The 20,076-nt window shown below is 40.0% G+C and overlaps 1 protein-coding gene across 2 annotated transcripts in view; it reads right to left on the bottom strand.

The window, feature by feature from the left end:
• Nucleotides 1-7,949: 7,949 nt before the first annotated feature.
• CFAP95 (cilia and flagella associated protein 95) overlaps nt 7,950-20,076 on the bottom strand; it is a 111,004-nt gene continuing 98,877 nt past the window's right edge. For both annotated transcript variants that reach the window (XM_037061689.1, XM_037061688.1), the window contains exon 6: nt 7,950-8,208. In XM_037061689.1, the coding sequence (XP_036917584.1) occupies nt 8,020-8,208 (189 nt within the window). In that variant the 3' untranslated portion in view covers nt 7,950-8,019. The remainder of the gene's footprint in view (nt 8,209-20,076) is intronic.

A 20,076-nucleotide genomic window follows, 5' to 3' on the forward strand; every position in this document is an offset into this window, starting at 1 on the left:
ATCAAAACTAATTGTTTTTTAGTGGGGACTTCTTAAATTTACAGGTAAAGAGAAAAGTTTTTTTCTTTTTTAGTGAGATATAATAGACCTATAACATTGTATTAGTTTTGGGTGTGAACATAATGATTTGGCATATGTATATATTGCCAAATGATGGCCACAATAAATTTAGTTAACATCTATCACTATACATAGTTATAATTTTTCCTTGTGAAGAGAACTTTAAGATTTACCTGTTTGCGCCCTGGCTGGTGTAGCTCAGTGGATTGAGTGTGAGCCTGCGAACCACACGATCACGGTTCGATTCCAGGTCAGGGCACATGCCTGGGTTGCAGGCCCGTTCCCAGCAGGGGACTCATGAGAGGCAACCATACATTAATATTTCTCTCCTTCTCTCTTTCCCTTCCTCTCTAAAGATAAATAAATAAAATATTAAAAAAAGATTTACCTGTTTGCAACTTTCAAATATACAATACTGTGTTGTTAACTATACTCACCATGCTATACAATATACCCCAAACCCTTATTGATCTTATACCTGGAAGTTTGTACCTTCTGAGTGCCGTCATCCAGCCCACCCAACCCCTGTCGACCACACATCTGCTTTCTCTATCGAGGAGTTCTGTCTGTCTGTTTTCAAGTCCGCATATCAGTAAGATCCTACAGTATTTGCCTTTGTCTGATTTATTGCACTTGGCATAATGCCCTCAAGGCTCGTCCATGTTGTTACAAATGGCTTCATTTCTTTATTTTTTTTATGGCTGAATAATATTCCGTTGCGTGTGTTTATATATCACTTTTTTTATCCATTCACCTGTTGATGGACACTGAGGTTGTTTCCATGTCTTGGCTATTATAAATAAGGCTGCAATGACCACAGGGACAGAAGATATCTTTTCACGATGGTGATTTTATTTCCTTTGGATAAATACCCAGCAGTAAAATTGCTGGATCTCACAGTGGTTCTATTTTCAATTGTTTTCTTTTTTAAAATATATTTTATTGGTTATGTTACTACAGTTGCCCCAATTTCCCCCTTTTTTCTCCCTTCCATCTGGCTCCCCCTTTCCCTCCAGCGACGCCCTTCCTTTAGTTCGTGTCCATAGATTGTTCACGTAAGTTCTTTGGCTTCTCTGTTCCCTACACTCTCCTTAACCTCCCTGTCTATTCTGTACCTACCCAGTTATGCGTCTAAATCCCCATACCTTCCCCCCATTCTCCCCCTTCCCCGTCCCAGCTGACAGCCCTCCAAATGATCCCCATATTTATGACTTTATCCCTGTTCTAGTTGTTTGTTTAGTTTGTTTTTGTTTTTTTAGGTTCAGTTGTTGATAGCTGTGAGTTTGTTGTCATTTTACTATTCAGAGCCTCCATGGTGTTTCCCACAGCATTGGACCATCTTACATTCCCACCAAGAGAGAACAATGGTTCCTTTTTACCCACATTCTGGCCCATACTCGTTACCTGTTGTCTTTCGGATGATTGATATTCTGACAAATGTGAGGTCGTCCCTCGTTGTGATGAATGATGCTGAGCATTTTTTTCATGTAACTGTTGGCCATTGATTGGTACATAGTCTTTAGAAAAATGTCTTTTTAGCTTCTCTGCTCATTTTTAATCATAATTTTTTCTTTTAAGTTGTATAAATTCTTTATATACTTTATACAGAAACTCTATCAAACACATGATTTGCAAATATTTTCACTCATTCTGCAGGTTGCCTTTTTATTTTGTCGATGGTTTCCTTTGATGTACAGAACTTTTTTTTTTTTGATGTACAGAACTTTTTGATATGGCCCCACTTGTTTAGTTTTGCCTTTGTTGCTTTAGATTTTGGTGTCAAATCAAGAAAATTATTGCCAATACCAACATCAAGGGGCTTGCCCCTTATGTTTTCCTCCAGGGGCTCTATGGCTTCATGTCTTCTGTTTAGGGCTTTAATCCATTTTTAGTTGATTTTTGTTTATGGTGTAAGACAGAGTTCTAGTTTTTTAAAAAAATTTATTTGCCCTAGCTGGTGTAGCTCAGTGGTTGAGCGCGGGCCTGTGAACCACACGATCGCGGTTCGATTCCCAGTCAGGGCACATGCCTGGGTTGCAGGCCAGTTCCCGGTTCCTGGCAGGGGACGCACGAGAGGCAACCATACATTGATGTTTCTCTCTCTCCCTCTCTCTCTCTCCTTCCCTTTCCCTCTAAGATAAATAAATAAATAAATTTATTTATTTTAATTGTTGTTCAAGTACAGTTTTCTGTCTTTTACTCCCATCCCAGCTCACCCCCCACCAGTGCTCCCCACCTCCCTCCCATTTCCACTCCCCCCTAGTTTTTGTCCATGTGTCCTTTACTTGTTCCTGTAAACCCTTCTTCCCCTTTCCCCCTGAAATCCCCTCCCCTTGCCCCTCTGGTCCCTGTCAACCTATTCTCTAATGGTATTTCGAGTTCTAGTTTTATTTCTTTGCATCGAGCTATCCAGTTTTCCCAGCACATTTCTTAAAGAGACTATCATTTTCCCATTACTTATTCGTAGTTAAGGACAGTATTTTGATTTGATCATGAGAGAGAAAACAGCTTGTAGACTGTAGCCCTCATTCCCTTGTGCAAGAAAGCTTACATGCTTTGAAATAATGAGGACTCCTCTCTTGAGAAGTGTCTTGGGCTGAATTGTATCCTTCCCCCAAAACATCATGTGTTCAAATCCCAACCCCCAGTACCTCACAATATGACCTGATTTGGAAATAGGGTCACTGCAAATATAACTGGTTAAGGTAATACCAAACTAGGCTGGAACCCTAACCCATTATGACAGTTGTCCTTTTAGGAAGGAAAATTTGGTCACAGATACGCACACAGGGAGAATGCCAGGTCAACAGAAGACAGAGGTTGGGCTGATGCCAGCAAACTATCCAAAGCTGGGGGATAGTTTGCCTAATAAATAGGCAGAGTTGACAGGCAAGAGACAGGAAAAAGGAGTAAGTCCAGCTTCTGAAATAGACAAGTGGGAGAAGCTGTGTTGGAATGTGAAGTGTTGATGACTAGAAAGATTCAAGAGAAAGGGGAGGAGGAAGAGATGTGAGAACAGACATTTAATAGGCGTTTTCAAGTAAATCATCTTGTGCTCATCCTCATGCCCCAGTAGCGGCAGTAAGGTCTCACAAAATAATATGCTCCATGTGGTTTGGTTTTTTTTTTTAAACAAGGCAATGTTTTATTTGGCAGAGAACCAAGAAAGCATCTGTTTGTGTGGAAAAAAGGGAAAGCCAACTTCCACATGACCCCTTTGGTGACTTTGTTGGCTTTCTACCCAACATCCACTTGCCCCCTTCCCTTCTCTCTTTCTGACAGGACCCTGGTTTGCCTCCAAAAGCCACCAACAAGATCCAGAGGAAGCTAACCCCAGTCACAGCTCCAAACGAGATTCTGGTTTGTCTAAGCCAATCAGGGCATTGCTTTCACCTGGGATTGTTTTAGGACTGTGCATGTGAACCAATTTGGGCCACTAAGATAGTATAGAAGAGGCTTCTGGGAAAGGTTTCCTGGCTCCTGAGAAACACATGCAAGAGACACCATTTTTTCCCTCTGGACATTTTCGTGTCTGGACAGGAGGCCTGGAACAGTTTTACCCATCTTGTGGCCAGTCTGAGGAGGGCAGAGGTAAGGAACCACGGAGCCTGGACGTGCTGCACCGGGGGCCTGCCCTACCCCTGGACTTGTTACCAGAGATCACAAATGTGCTATTATTTAAGCCAGTTTTAAAATTTTGTTTCTTGCGGGCAAAAGTATGTGAACTAATGTATACCTGTAATAACATCACTCTTACTAACCTATATTCTGAAAAGTTTTCCTAGGTGGGAAAGAAAGCAGTACATTAAACCCAGCCCAATCTAAATATTTTATAATCTGCAGCCAATCTAATCTATGTCACGCCTTTGTGAAATTCTTATGTAACTGTCATGCCTACCCTCCTTGCCCCCAGAAAGCATTCTGTACACTATTATATCAGTCAGGATTCTCCAGAGAAACAGAACCATAGGATGTGGGTATCTATGTTTATGTGTTAACACTGAAATCTATAGGATGGGACCTCAGGCTGAAAAAGGAAGGAAGATTTGATGTTGCAGTTGAAGTCCGAAGAAAGTTTACTGCAAAACTCCTTTTGTATCGGGAGAAGGTCAGCATTTGTAGTCTATCCAGGCCTTCAACTGATTGGGTGAGGCCCACACATATTGTGAAGAGCAATCTGCTTTAGTGGAAGTCCACCAATTTAAATGTCAATCTCATCCCAAAATCCCCTCACTGAAAAATATCCAGAATAATGTTTGACCCAATATCTGGGCAGAGTAGCCCAGTCAAGTTGGCACGTGAAATTAATCACCACAATGACTGTTTTATATCCTAACTAATCTTGGGACTACATTACACTCTGGGCATATTCCAGGCACTGGGTCACAACTGTGAATGCTGCTGTCATGTGTGTCGTGGTAAATAACAGAATGAAATCACAGTTCCACATTAAGGTAATCACTGAGTCCAAGACACGTATGAAGAACAGGGTAATGGCCAGCCCTGGGAAACATCTAGGTATTAGATACCTAGGTATTAGCAGGAGGAGACGAGCCAGTGGTAGAGCAGCAGGACAGAGGAAGGGCGGTGCGTCTGTGTCACAGGAGGACTCTGGGTCAGCGTCACCAGTGCTGTGAGAAACTGAGGGTGTCGGCGTTCGGAAGACAATTTGGGACCAGGTCTTTATGAAGCCCTTGGCCCACTCCCCATCTCCATCTTCTATACCACATAATTGTGGGCGCTCATTCCCACTCAAACTCAACCAGCTTTGCTGTGTCCCCACTATCAGGACGTAGCCTCCGCCTTCTCCATCCTAACCTCAGGCACCAAGAAGCTGTCAATTTTGCCACTTTCGTACTCCTCCTTCCCTCCACCAAACAACTTACTCTTTCATATTTGTTCCACTTATTCTTAGGAAAAGGGTTATAATGTCTCCACCTGTCTCGTCTGTGTGAGGCACACAGATGGGAACCTCGACAAAAGCATGAACCGAGTCCCATGTAAAGAGGGCCCCACGTCACACCCCTGCTGATTGTCGCCCTATGAAAATGAGGCCTAGTGCTGCCCGATATGCCAATTTGTCTAGGACACAGACATCCAGATTTTTAAGTAAAATGTCCTAATTTATAAAATTCAGTTTGGTATTTTTAAGTAATAAAAAAGAACATGTTGGCATATTAAGTAAAACTTATCTGTGGGTTAAATTTAACTCAAGATCACGGTTGTGATATATCTGCTTTGGATCTGCCCAACAAATCTCCCATTCTCCCAGCCGCAGTCCTCATTCTGCTCTAGTGGCTCCACCAAGGCCAAAAAAAAAAAAACTAAATAAATTCGTGTGCAAATGTATAATACTAAAATAATACTAAAACTATATTAGTATAATATAGTATAATATTATACTATTTATAATACTATTTATAATTTACTATTTATACTATTTATAATTTAAGTGTATAATTTATAATTATTTATCATTTAAATAGTATCTATTAAATACTATTTATAGTATTTATTATACTATTTACAATTAGTATTATAAATAGTATACTATTCATACTATTTATACTATTTATAATACTAAAATACTAAATAAATTTGTGTGTGCACACACACACACACACACATATGGAGAAAGAGAGAAAGGTGGGAGAGAGGGAGGGAGGGAGGGAGAAGAAAGAGGGCAGCGAACTTTATAAACACACACGAGAGAATTTTGTTTTGATGTGTCAGGCGGAGCCCTACCAAGCACGCATGTGGACCCATCAGGAGTCTGGGCATTTCTTAAACAGGACATTCTCCAGTGATCAAATCCAATCTGAAAATGTGAAATGTGATGTTAATCATTGTGACAATATAGAATTCCTGCTAAAATAAATACTTTTTATTTTATTTTGCAGGTACCAGGTATTCTTAAAAGGTAATTGCATGACCACTAAGACATTTTCCTTACAAAAGTAAATGATGAGTAGCTTGGCATCAGATTTGCATACTTCAAACAGCTGTCCACCCTAGATATGTTAATGAATGTTAGGAGTGATTAAATTTGAATTTGTAGTCTGTGGAAGGGAAGGTAACCCTAGGTAGGTATCCACTGGAATAGGCAATATATAAAGAGTTAACATTATATTGGGCTGGCCAAAAAGTCCATCGATTTTTTTTCCATAAAATAAAAGGCATGTTTTTCATTTTCACCAATAACTTTATTGATTTGGATATTGTGTGTATGTCTACTATCTTCCACATGGTATAATATTAATTGTTATTAATGTCTTCATTTGATCATCAAGTTCAAGTGGTTCACCTGACCACGGAGCATCATCCAGCAAGAAATCTCCAGCACAAAACTTCACAAACCAGTTTTGACACATTTGATCAGTCACAGCACCTTCTCCATACACTGTACAAATCTTCTTTATGTGTCTCAGTTGCATTTTTACCTTTCTTTTTTTTAAAATTTTATTTATTTATCTTTGGGAGGGAAGGAGAGAGGGAGAGAAATATTAATGTATGGTTGCTTCTTGTGTGTCCCCTGCTGGGAACTGGCCCCTGCTAGGAACTGGCCTGCAACCCAGGCATGTGCCCTGACTGGGAATCGAACTGTGATCGTGTGGTCCGCAGGCCCGTGCTCAATCCACTGAGCTACACCAGCCAGGGCCCCATTTTTACCTTTCTTGAAATAATAAAGCATAACATGCTAAAAATGTAGCATATTTACTTCCATCTTCGATATTAAAAATGGCTACAAAAAATTCACAAATTGTGATAAGTTTTTCTAAATGCACACTGGTATGACAGCTGTCACAGTACAATCTAATAAAATTGTTTTTGAATGAAGTTAAAGACAATGCAGTGCTACTAAAGCCGTCTTACAGAAAAGGCCAACCCAATAGATAAGTGTGTGTGTATATAGACACAGTTTAAAGTAGCAAGAAATTATAGTAGAGCTTTGCTAATGAATGCTTACCTGGCTTATCCATATTTTCTGTATTAATTATCATTTCAACACTCATAGGCAGATAGTTTTTCTCATATTTTGCTAATCAAGAGTTGGAGGCAGTGGTAAATTAGCATTTATCATGAAACCTTATTTCATGAAATTATTTTTTAAAGGGTTATAATGAGTATATTTAGCCTAAGTTGACCAAATAATTAAACCCATCCTCAGTAAAAATAGGAGTTCAAATTCACCTCAAAGATCAACTAAAATTTATTTGTGTAACCCTGGGCAACCTACTGAAACCTCTGTGGGTCTCTGCTCGCCTGTAAAATTGGAAGGTGAGCCAAAACGACTGCTAAGATTTCTTCTGAATATAATGCTAGATTATTGGATTTTCTCATCATAAAGTTTCACTAAAATTTTGTCTGCATCTCTGCTATCCCTACACTTAAAAAGTGTTATATTGAATAAGGAGAAACACTATGCTGAATAGAGCACCCACAGAGCAGCTAGCCACTGCAGATAAATCGAAGTCTATAAACACCCCTCCAACACCCACACACAGCCAACTCCACTACATTGCCAGGGGCACCCAAATGTCCACCATTGGAGTTTCATGTCAGATCTAAACGTCACCTTTATTTTTATTCACTTAAAGGTGGGATTTAAATTCACTTACTTTTTAAAAATTAGCCATGCCCTAAGCAACCATAAACTTGATTGTGTTAGCTTTATGCATTTGTCTAATGAAATTCAAATGAATACACACTCCATAAGTAAAATAAAATAAAATTATACCAAGTACTATGTGGAATTGCATACCTCAGTGGTATACATACTAAACTTTGGAAAATACCAGAGTAGCTTATGAAATGATTATACACACTGGTCTAGAATATAAAATTTTGCTTTTAAAGAAAACTACTAAAGTATTATTTCCATTGCATTTATTAGGATAAAAAATCATCAACTGTTAAATCCATTATTCTTTCCTTAGTTAGAGAATCTGAGTTCATGCATTATTTTAAAAATGGGACAATGGGGCCACCAGTTAACGGGTAGAGTTTTTGTTTTACATGTGAATTAGCATAAATCCCACTTTCATCGTGCCAAGTGTGGATGCCAAATCTTTTGGAACCATCTAAATCTGTGAACTGAGAACGGCATTTCCTGTGGACTACTGAATAATCATCTTGACAAGGAGAATCCTATGGGAGGGAGGAGAAAGAGAAATGATATTGAATACCTAAAACATGTAAAGAGAAGTGATACCTAACAGTCAATCTTCAATGCATTAGTCTTATTATGAACAAAGGTTAATTTTCAAATACTTGATTAATGTAACCTCTCGAATTACAAATGCCTCAATGAACAAAAATGGCTATTGCATTTCTGAGTACTTACAATTTTGAAAGAAGAAACTAGTTCATGGTTGTTTTATTTATGAAACTAAAAATAAATTATTGTACATTTAAAATTGTTCTAAACCATAAACTTACAAATAAAGAATAATTTAAATTTTATGACCATCTATAAAAGACCCAAACACTTATAATTTATCCACTATTCAACACCTTTTTAAAATTAATGTGTTATAATCATTGCAAAAAATAATATCTTAGGTTATATATTTTTTTCTTGGGTTACATCTTTAATAACTGCTATCAAGTCACACTTGCTAGTGAATGCCAAGTTCAAAGATTCATTCCTACGAGAAACTTACCTCAGTGTAATCCAGTACAATGTTTAAGGTATTTATCCATACGGCACTTCATAAAAGCTTGTATCATGATAAAATGAGACACTATCACTGACCATTTCCCAAAGGAAATACTGATTTTTTTCAAATTACATCATGGGTAATGGTGGACAAGGAACATAAAGCCCTTGAACTGATTAGATAATTTCTGCCTTAAATTGATACTAATTTTAAAGCACTAAAACAATACAGAAATTAAATCACCAACTCTATAAAACAATGAAAGAACACAAAAACATAGTTCAGATCTTAGATTGGCTTTATTGAAAATAACTGAAAAATTTTACCCTATGTTCAACCATAACAATCATTATAGTGTCTTCTTATATTTACTGAGTGCCTATTATGGGGTGGGCATGGTAGTTAAGTGTTTATATATTTTAATTCACAACAGGGCTCTGAAGTTGCAATAACTACCTCTACTATGCATAGAAAAAAGAAAATTTGCCTAAAATCTCTGAAGGAGAGAATTTAAAGAGTGCCAATATTAAGTGACCCAGCCAGGACTTTAACACAGCTGACTGTACTGACTATGGAACCCATGATCCTTCCAGAAGCCTCGTGAATTCTTAACAATTCAGTGATGAAAAGATATACAAATAAATCCTAAAGCTACATCTTATCCATGTTCCTTTGTACATACTTTGGGCTTTTGCTTTTCTTACTTGGTGTCTGTTTCTTTGTGGCTCGTTTGTTTGTGATCAGATAAAGGCCCTTTCAATGAGCTTTGAGCAGCACTGGACAAAACTGCCCTGTTAGAGAGAGGCAGTGTCTGCTCATTCTTACCCAGCTGCTATCAAACTGAAGAGAGTGTCAAATGCAAGGTCAATGCGTTCCTTTAGCATCTCTCAGGCAAAGAGGACAATTCATTCTTATAAGCCGAGTGACAGGATTAAACGTGATGTTTTAGGAAGCAGATCTTGGCAGCAGAAGGGACTAAGGTCAAAGGTGGGGAGGACTGTGTTCAGAAACTGTGACTAGAAATGGATCTCAACTATTCACGCCATCAGCTGATGGATGGATAAACAAAATGTGGTCTATTCACACCATGCAATATTATTTGGTAATAAAAGGATTAAAGTACTGATCAATGTTATAGCACAGAACACATTATGCTAAGTGACAGAAGATAAACCAAAAGACCATACATTGTATGATTTCTTATATGAAATGTCCAAAATAGGCAAGTCCACAGAGACAGAAAGTAGCTTTTCAGGAGATGGAGAAGAATGAGGAATGACTATTACTGGGTGTGATGGCCAATTTTTGTAACAACTTGACCGGATCTCACGGAACACCCAGACACACACACACGTGCCTTGCAATGCAACTCAGCCTTATGGACCTCAGAATATCCATGAGGAAACCTGGAAGGCTCTGATCATAGAGTTCTCCAAATTTCCATAGAGGAAATATCTTTTGCCAATAAGGCTTAAACAAGAGTTGAAATGGACAGTAGGAAGATAGGAACAGTCTGCCTGGGGAATTGTAGGAAGAAGAAAATAAGGGAAAAGGAAAGTGGGCAGGACGGCAGAAACAGCCAGTGTATTTCCTAACATACCCATCCCTACCTAGTCTTTCATCAGGCAGAGTCTGCTTGCCCTGGACAGAGAGAAGTGCATTAGATAAATGAGAGTAACGGTGAAAAGGCATTGGGGGGCGTTCTCCTGGGCCCCATCTCTCATGAGAACTTTTGAAGCAAAACACCTCTGCCCTTTCATTGGCCTGGGGCACATACTCAACACTGGTAGGACAGCACTGTCAGCAGAGGGAGGCACTGAGAGTCATCAATCCTGAGCCACTTCAATATTTTGTGGCATAAACAAGACCCTGGAGGAGCTGCAGCTCTCAGCGGCAGAGCCGAGCATTCGCTCTGGGACTGAATAGGAGTCACAGAAGGCTTCTGCGGGGTCAGCAGTAACTACAGGAGTAGAAATAGGACTGAGTAATCCCAAACATGCCATGAGGGTTCCAACCAAGTCCAGAGAAAAAGAAAGAAACATAGAAAAAACTGACAGTTAACAAAGTCTGCAGGCCACAAAGGAAAAGAGCAATCAGGTGCACGAGGGATATCATCCCAGAGACCAGAACGAGCAAAAAACAAAACCAAACCCGATTCTCCCACTCCAGCCCCACCATGCCGGCATCAAGATGCTAAGTCATAGTCCCGTCTCCATGTACCTGGATGCCACCCCAGGGAGAGTCACTATTGCTGTGTAACAGGCCAACACATACACAGCATGTAAAACAATGGCCATTTTCAGATTCTTTGGTCTGGCGTTTGGAAAGAGTACGTCGTAAAAGAGAGCATCTCTGTCCCACAATGCCTGGGGCCTCAGCTAGGAAGACGGGAAGCGGGGACGAGGTGGGGCAGGGGGGAGTGACTTGAGGCCTGGGGCTGGAAACCCCTCTCATTCCAATTCCTAGTTGATGTTGGCTGTCTGCTGGGACATTGCAGGTTCTCTCCAGGTGCCTGCTGGGGCGTCTTCATGGCATGATAACTGGGTCTGAGAACAAGGGTGGCACAAAGATAGCCAGGAGAAAGTCATATTGCTTTTTATCGCCTCACCTCAGAAGTCACAAGCATCACTTCTACCATAGGCATAGTTCACACAGTTCTCGGGGAGGTAATACAGATTCTGCGTCTCCATCAAAATCACACTGTAAGAGCATGTGGGGTGGCAGAATGCGCTGCAGCCATTTGGGGACAATAAGAATCTGCCGCAGGGTGTGAACCCAGACTACCTCTAGGTTCAAAGACTTGCTAGAAGGACTCACAAGACGCAACAGGTAGGGCACTGGGGGCTCCGATTCATTACAGCAAGTGGATACAAAGCAAAATCAGCAAAGGAAAAGGGCACATAGGCTGAAGCCCAGAGGAACCAGGTGCGAACTTCCGAGAGTCCTTTCCCAGTGGCTCACACAGGATATGCTTAATTACCCCAGAAATTAGTTGTGAAATGCTCTCTACTGGGGAAGCTCACTGGAAACTCAATGGCCAGGGTTTTTGTGCGAGCTGGTCACAGAGGTGCCCTCTGCCCTGAACACAGTGGAATTCCAGACTTGCAGAAGGAAAGCAGGTGTTCAGCACAAACCATATGGTTTGCACGGTTTAGGCACAGCGCGCCATTCTTACTAGGGAATCTTAACTGGAAAGCCGAGGTTTTAGATGTCCACCCAAAGCCAACCTTACAAGCAGCCTTTACAACCGATAGCAGTCTCAGTTCTGCTATGATAGATAGTTCTTTGCTGCAAACAGGGGATGGGGAAGGGGTGTCTAAGAAAGTGAGTTTTTCAAGAGAGATTAAACACTTTCCACAGGAACTGTTTACATTACAGAATCAGGCCAATCTTTAAATGGATTAAGGAGTTAGTGTTTTCCCACTGGTGGTGGGTTTGGGAAGATGGCGAGTTATCAGTTAGACACATTTCCTCTGCATCTGTGAGTTTCAGACAGTTGCTCTATTTCCAACACCCTAATATAATAATGAAATGTTTACTCAACATCAATTTAATGGGAGTGGGAAGAAGTGTTTAGAAACTGTGTATAGAAACAGATCTTTGAATTACTCTGTGTTGTTGGCTGATCCATTATTCTGGTGCTTCACAGACTCTGAGTTCTGACGAAGGTCATGGGAGACAGAACAATCACTGCAAGCTTCTTCTGAGCCCTTCAGATGAGGGTAACTGGAAAAATTTGTCTGAGCTCTGCCATGAGTGGGCATTAGCCCATGGTGGCTCATGCAGAGCCAGGCTGAAGGAGACATTTCACAGAAAGAATGTGGAAGACTTTCTGGGTTAACTGGGGTTAAAGAATAGAAGATGTTCCATAGCCTCAAACCTGTATGGCTAAGAGAGTTTTAGCACCATTAAAAAGAATAAGACAGACATGGAGATGAGGAGGACATGTTTTAGGAGGAAAAGGTGAGTCAGATTTTAGGCATTTTAAAGTGGAGACGACATCAGTATAAATCTTTTTTTAAATATATTTTATTGATTATACCATTATAGTTGTTCTATTGCCCCCCTTCATTCCCCTCCACCCTGCACACCCCTCCCCCACCATTCCCCCCTTTAGTTTATGATCACATGTCTCAAGTTCTTTAGATTCTATATTTCCCCCACTATTCTTGCCCTCCCCCCTATCTATTTTCTACCTACTGTCTATGCTACTTATTTTCTGTACCTTCTCCCCCCTTCTCCTCCTCCCACCCCCCTGTTGCTAACCCTCCATGTGTTCTTCATTTCTATGGTTCTGCTCCTAATCTAGCTGTCCTCTTGGTTTGCTTTTGTTTTAGGTATGGTTAATAACTGTGAGTTTGCTGTCCTTTCACTGTTCCTATTTTTTATCTTCTTTTTCTTAGATAAGTCCCTTTAATATGTCATATAATAACGGCTTAGTGATGATGAACTCCTTGCACTTGACCTTATCTGAGAAGAACTTTATCTGTCCTTCCATTCTAAATGAAAGCTTTGCTGGATAGAGAAGTCTTGGATGTAGGTCTTTGGATTTCATGACTTGGAATATTTCTTTCAGGCTCTTTCTTGCCTGTAAGGTCTCTTTTGAGAAATCCACTGACAGTCTGATGGGAACTCCTTTGTAGGTAACTATCCCCTTATCTCTTGCTGCTTCTAGGATTTTCTCCTTCATTTTAATCTTGGCTAATGTAATTATGATGTGCCTCGGTGTGTTCCTTCTTGGGTCCAACTTCTTTGGGACTCTCTGAGCTTCCTGGATTTCCTGGAAGTCTATTTCCTTTGCCAGATTGGGGAAGTTCTCCTTTATTATTTGGTCAAATAAGTTTTCCATGCGTGGCTGTTCCTCTTCCCCTTCTGGTACCCCTATAATTTGGATGTTGGAATGTTTAAAGATGTCCTGGAGGTTCCTAAGCCTCCCCTCATTTTTTTGAATTCTTGTTACTTCACATTTTTCTGTTTGATCATTTCTTCCTTCCTTCTGGTCCACTCCCTCGATTTGAATCCCAGCTTCCTTTCCATCACTATTGGTTTCCTGTGCATTTCCCTTCATTTCAATTAGTTTAGCCTTCATTTGTTCCTCTAATTTGTGACTAAAATCAATCAGTTCTGTGAGCATCCTGATCACCAGTATTTTGAACTGTGCATCTGATAGTTTGGCTATGTCTTTGTCGCTTAGAGTTATGGGCTCTGGGGCTTTGAGTTCTTCTTGAGCCATATTTTGGGCTGTTCTTGTCTGTTATGTATGAGGAGTGGAGCTCTAGGTGTTCACCAGGGCCAGGCAACTCAGTCTCTGGGTTGTGGTGCTGTATGTGGGGGCGGGGTCAAAGGGGAGCAATGGCGGTCCCCTCTGCTGCTTCCTGCTGCTGGGGCCTGTGCAGTCTGTCTCACTGTGCTCAAATATGTAGACCTGCCACCTTACGCCCTCACTGGGTCCGCTGCTGGGGCCTGTGCGGTCTGTCTCACTGCTCACTGCTCACTCCTCTGCTGGTCTATTTGCACTCGATTGTGTGACCGCGGCCAGACCGCTACCTTGTGCCCCTACTGGGTCCGCCTGATGCTACCCTGACTGCCTGGGTGCCTGGGGTTGGGAGATCTTTCCCGCCGGACCCTGCTCTGCTGCTGGCTCTGCCCCTCTTACCAGTCCGGTTGAATGGTCCGTTGTTGTTGGACTTCCGTATAGTTCAATTTTCTGTTCTTTGGCTGCATCTTTGTTTACTAAAGCTTTGTTGTATTCAAACTTGGTTGTGGGAGAAGGCACAGTGTTTCCACCTATGCCTCCATCTTGGCAGAAGTCCAAGTACAAATCTTTACTTGGAAGGTGGGGTCGTGGAACAGCTGGCCCAGAGGGAGTTCCGTGCCCTTGGCACGGCAGTGAGCATGAACTAGAAAAATAGCTCTGAAGGGCATTACTGGGGCCATGAATTATATTTGAATACAGACTGTGGATTATATAATTAAATTTTATTAACTCTTCTGAGGTTGAGAACTACCATGAGTCCTTGTTCTTAGGGAAACCACACTGAATTATTTACAGGTAGAGGGCCACAATGTCTCCAGTCTACATTCAAATGGTGAAGAATTGGTAACTCTGCATAAAGATTATATGGGAGCTCCTTGTGCTATTCTTTCAACTTTCCTTTAAGTCTGAAATTATGAAGCCCCCCAAAAAGCGATGGCCGGGGAGCCATGGAGTGGATGAATTTGCTGAGATTGTGTAAAATGAGAGAACTAGGGTTCTGGGGTCCAAATCTTGGGGGCACCCAGGGTTGGATCCATAAAGAAACCACAAAGCGCACAGGAGAGATATGGAGAATGTGCTGCAATGTCATAGATTCTGAAGGGAGAGGGAGGCAGAAGAACGCAGCGGTAGCCAACAAATCCCCACTTCTAAAGAAGCTCCGTGGAGGGTAGGGCCTGACAAAACACAAGCAACAGTAAGGATCGATCTCTCGTCATCTTTGAGGGTACTGTTTCAAGGAAAGGTCGAGAAAGTCAAAGGAAGCATGCTGATAAAGGATGGGAAAGTAAAGAACATCAGATAAGTGAATATTGAGGGCAGCAGGCCCTGCAGAATCAGAAACCACTTAGGACGAAGCAAGAGAATCACCGTGGGGTGGCGTGCAGGGGAATCAGTCTTGGCTTTCTTTCTTTTTTTCTTTCTGTTTTCCCTTTTAACATCATAGAAAGGCAAGTTGGGGTGTTAGAAGGTCTTCTTGGTAAATAGGGCCCTCAATCAATCTTCCTTTATTATAAAGGACAGATGATAGTTTTATCACTTATATCAGTAAAATATATCAGGGTATATTTAAGTTATGGGCACCCTATTCTTAGCTACCCATCCCCTCCCCATTCCACCCCACCACTCCTTGGGTGTTATATCTTAATCCAAGAACCATTATTTCTGAAATCTTTTTTCAGAATAAATGAAAAAACCTTGCTGGTTTTTAGTTAACAGTATTCCCAGTCTTCACCCAGTTTTCCCCCAGTCTTCCAAGGGACTGTTCTGTGCTTACTCTTTCTTTATTTCATCCTTTTTCTCTAGGACCTTTTATTTTTGATCATTTTATTTTCAAAGTCATTTTTAATTTTAGGCCAGCCTCCTGGAACATCGGTAACCCTGTCTAATTTAATATCAGGATCATTTGAAAGCATAGTTCAATTCTTTCATCCAGATCATCTATAAAAATGCATAATGGGTTATGTTTCCTGGCCAGATCAGTCACCGTGAACTAACCTTGTGTCCACCATCACAGACAGCTCGTAGCCGCTGGCATTCATACAGCAAAGGCCATTCACCCCGACACCCCTAGAAGTACGCTCATTTGGGGTACTCCATTTACTCTTAAAAAGGTATTTTAGGCAGCAAACTTATTAATGTAAGTGTCACATTGAATGGAATGAAAATAGGCATAAACGCAAGTTGCTGTGATATTTTGTTTTATTTTTTTTTAGTATGCATTATGCATAAAATTCTTTAGCATTTATATGTATTTGATTAAAAACCTGTCTTCCCCAAACAAGGTTGTCTTCTCAGCACACATGCAGAGTGATGTGGAGGGAAAAGAAACATTCTCCTACAGCCAGTGAACTTTACCCGCCCTGGGGGTCACAGGGGATAGGCATCACAGACAGATCCTGCCGTTTATCTCCTTCACTACATTTAAAATCATATCATTCCTACTGGGTATTTTTTCTCCTGATGACTTCATCGCACATAACAGAATAATTGGCAAATATAGCTATAATAAATATTAACTAGTTATATGTATTTTGTTATATATATAAGAAACGTTCACTATCCATTTTTATTTGATAAAATTTTACAAAGGAAAAGTACTTGTAACAAATTCAGGCATTCAACTAAAAGTAGTCATAGAAAGTTCAAGGAAGTGTAGGCTATGGGTATAAATGTAAGTATTTATATCATTAATGAATCTAGTCACCATAGTAAGGTTTCATAACAAAGAAAAATGTGGGGATCCATAGAATGAACATCATGAAACAAACTGACAATATCACACAAACTTTAGTAAAGGCCAGCAACAAGAACTAAGCAGTATACTATTGAACCTTAGCTATTGAACCTCAGAATTTCTTCTTCTTTATGCATAAATTTTTTTGGTCCTATCATTTTATTTTTTATTTTTTATTTAAAGATTTTATTTATTTATTTTAGAGAGATGGGGAAGGGAGGGAGAAAGAGAGGGAGTGAAACATCAATGTATGGTTGCCTCTAGCACACTCCATACTGGGATATGACCTGCAACCCAGGCATGTGCCCTGACTGGGAATCAAACCGGCGATGCTTTGGTTCATAAGCCTGAGCTCAACCACTGAGCTACACCAGCCAGGGCCTGGTCCTATCATTTTAATCATATAAAAAGAAATATCATTTTTCTTACTCTTCAATCTATATTATGTGAGGACATCTGTAACTCTTATTTTTTACTTTTCTATTGACTTTATTGGGGTGACATTAGTTGATAAAATGATATAGGTTCCAGGTGTACAATTCTATGATACGTCATCTGTATATTATACTGCGTGTTCACCACCCCAAGTCGAGTCTCCTTTCATCACCATTTATTTCTTCATTACCCTCTTCTGCCTCCCCCCACCTGCTTTGCCCTCTGTAATCATCGTGCTTTGTCTGTGTCTGTGGGGTTTTGTATTTGTTTGTTTGTTTATTTGTTTTTGCTTAACCCCTTTATCCTTTTCACCCCTCAACCCCTCTCCTACAACTATTTTTCATGTTTTATACTTGTAGTGGTAAAGTTAGGTATAAATTTGAGGCTTAGGGTTCTCAATTTAAAATTTTTTCTGTTTTTCTCCATTACAAAAGTCAAATATGTTCACTGTACAAATGAAAGATAATCAAAAAGAAGAAAGTGAAATCTCCCACTATCCCAAGTTTCTTAACATAGAACTGAGCTTTATGAGTTACCCCAGAACAAAAAGGAAATCATGGTTGCTTAACTTCAGAAGTCAGTGTAAGTGTAAATACAATTACAGAAAAACTAAATACCAAACAATAATTCAGAACTGAGTTTCCTGAAAATAGATGCCCACACTTTCTCAATTGTTGGTGATATACAAGATGAGCAGAAGTTATAATATTTATTTCCTAACTTTCAAGTAGTCTTGAATTAAATGTCCACCAATGTCCTTAACCAGAAAGATTACTTAGTTATAATTAAGTGATTATTAGGACAGGGCAGGATCAATGAAAGAGGCAGGATCAAGAAAAAAGAATCACATCAAAGAGTAGAATGTGAGAGCCAGAGAGCTCATGAATATCTTCCTGTCTATATTTGTGAAGATTCTCAGGGAGAGAAAGAGAGAACCAAAGAGATGGAGACTTTAAGGAACTGGCTCACGTGACTGCAATGGTGGGAGCTCGGGCAGAGTTTCTGTGTTACAGGGGTTGAGTCAGGGTTCCCTCTGCTCCAAGAAACCTCAAGTTTTTGCTCTTAAGGCTACCATCAACTGATGGGACAAGGCCTACCCACATGACCGAGGATAATCAATAAGGCAAATCCTATTGCATCCCCGCTAACTGGGAGGAGCTGTGGAAGTCCTGTGGAACAATATAAGCAGCTGCCAATAGATCCTGAGGTTGAAGCTGAGACTCAGAATGCGAATTGTTTGCCTATAAGATACAACCTACATTTATACATACAAGGTAAGCACACACATATAGGTATGACATACCATGAGATCTTTCAGAAATGAAATTTAGACTAAGGAAGGCCGCCACCTCCTTCCGAACCCAAGTAATAGAAGGCTGGCTCATGGTTCACCAGCAGCAGTATTGTAGAACACACACTAGGCGCAAGTCTATGACCCCTTCTCTCTTCTCCAACTTCACCCCCACCACTACTTCGTTTGCAGAAGAATCTAAAACTCTCATTTTTTCAGTTAATAATAGATAATAAGATGCACAAGAATAGTCAACAAAAGGTCATTACTTTTTTTATTAGCAGATATTGAGTCAGAACAGTAACAGGGAAAAAGGAGAAAATTTAATAGCAGGCATATTATGATGCAGTACAAAGAAAAGTAGAACTAAAATAAAAGTCATGAAGATACATCATAGAGCCTGGAACATTACCTAGTTAAATTTCAGCCTCAATTTTCTGGGTAGAAGGTTTGCAAATCCACATTTTATTCTAGACTAAACACGCACACACACACACACACACACACACACGCATGCATGGGCTGTCTACACTGGATGAAATTGCCAAAGTGGAAACTGAAAGCTAATTTAGTTCAGATGAGTGGTGCTTCCCATAGAACTCCTACCCTGTTCTAGATTCATTTTCTATCCCAGCGTTTAGTGTTTTTCAGCAAGTCCATCTTTTCCTTGTCTTCTTTTTATGGCTCCTGGTAGGCATATCTTCTTAGGAGGAGGAATGCTAAAGGCAGTTCCAAGCTTGGGGGAAGAAGTTTCTTTCATGTGAATGAGCCTCAGTGAACAATAATGGGCCCCTAATGATGCTGTCCATTTTTAACTCCTCACCAAGGTGCATTTTTGTCTGGGATGATAATAGGGGTATTTATGAATCAATACAGCACGAACCAATCAGGCAGTGCAAGTCCCAGAGGTCTCTGATCAGGTAGGTGTTGAGCTCCCAGAAGGTCCTGACTGGACAAACTCAGCCATGAGGCACAGGAAGCCCAGTGCCCAGGACCCACACTACTTTTGGGGGCTTACAAAAATGTTTCCATTTTTTTAAAATCAGAGTTTAAGAAAAATGAATATAACAACAATGTAACTACACTTATACCACTAAATTGTACACTAAAAATTAGTACATTTTATATTATGTATATTTTACCACAATGAAACAATGCAGAAGTGTTTAGAAAAGCTAACTCTAGCAAATGATAGAAACTCCTAGCTAAGTTAGGAAATGATGGTGGTAATATAACATTCATAAATATCTCAGGGCAGAAAACTTTGGCACCTATTATACTGAAAATTTTGTTTAAAATAGGGTGTAGAAGTTCAAAAGTATTTCCCAGGGGAAAAATGAGTATTGTATGCTTTAGTGTTGTGTAATAATATTCATTCATTTTTGGCAGTAATTTCAAGAATGTTAACAATAACAGTCACATAATATGGCCATAAAACATAATAACACAGTAAATATATTTAAGGAGACAGTATAAAAGAAGGGCGAAAAAATGGGTAATCTTTACAAAATGCCAATGAAAAATATAGTCTAAAAATGTATTTCTTTAATAAGCTTTTAAATCCAAAGAGTTAATATAATCCAACTTGGATTATGTTTGTCTTGATATCAATGCAGTTCCAAAACATATTGTTTAATTT

Source organism: Sturnira hondurensis, unplaced genomic scaffold, assembly GCF_014824575.4.
Source record: "Sturnira hondurensis isolate 20B ecotype Veracruz unplaced genomic scaffold, ASM1482457v3 Scaffold0013515, whole genome shotgun sequence".
Classification (NCBI taxonomy): domain Eukaryota; kingdom Metazoa; phylum Chordata; class Mammalia; order Chiroptera; family Phyllostomidae; genus Sturnira; species Sturnira hondurensis.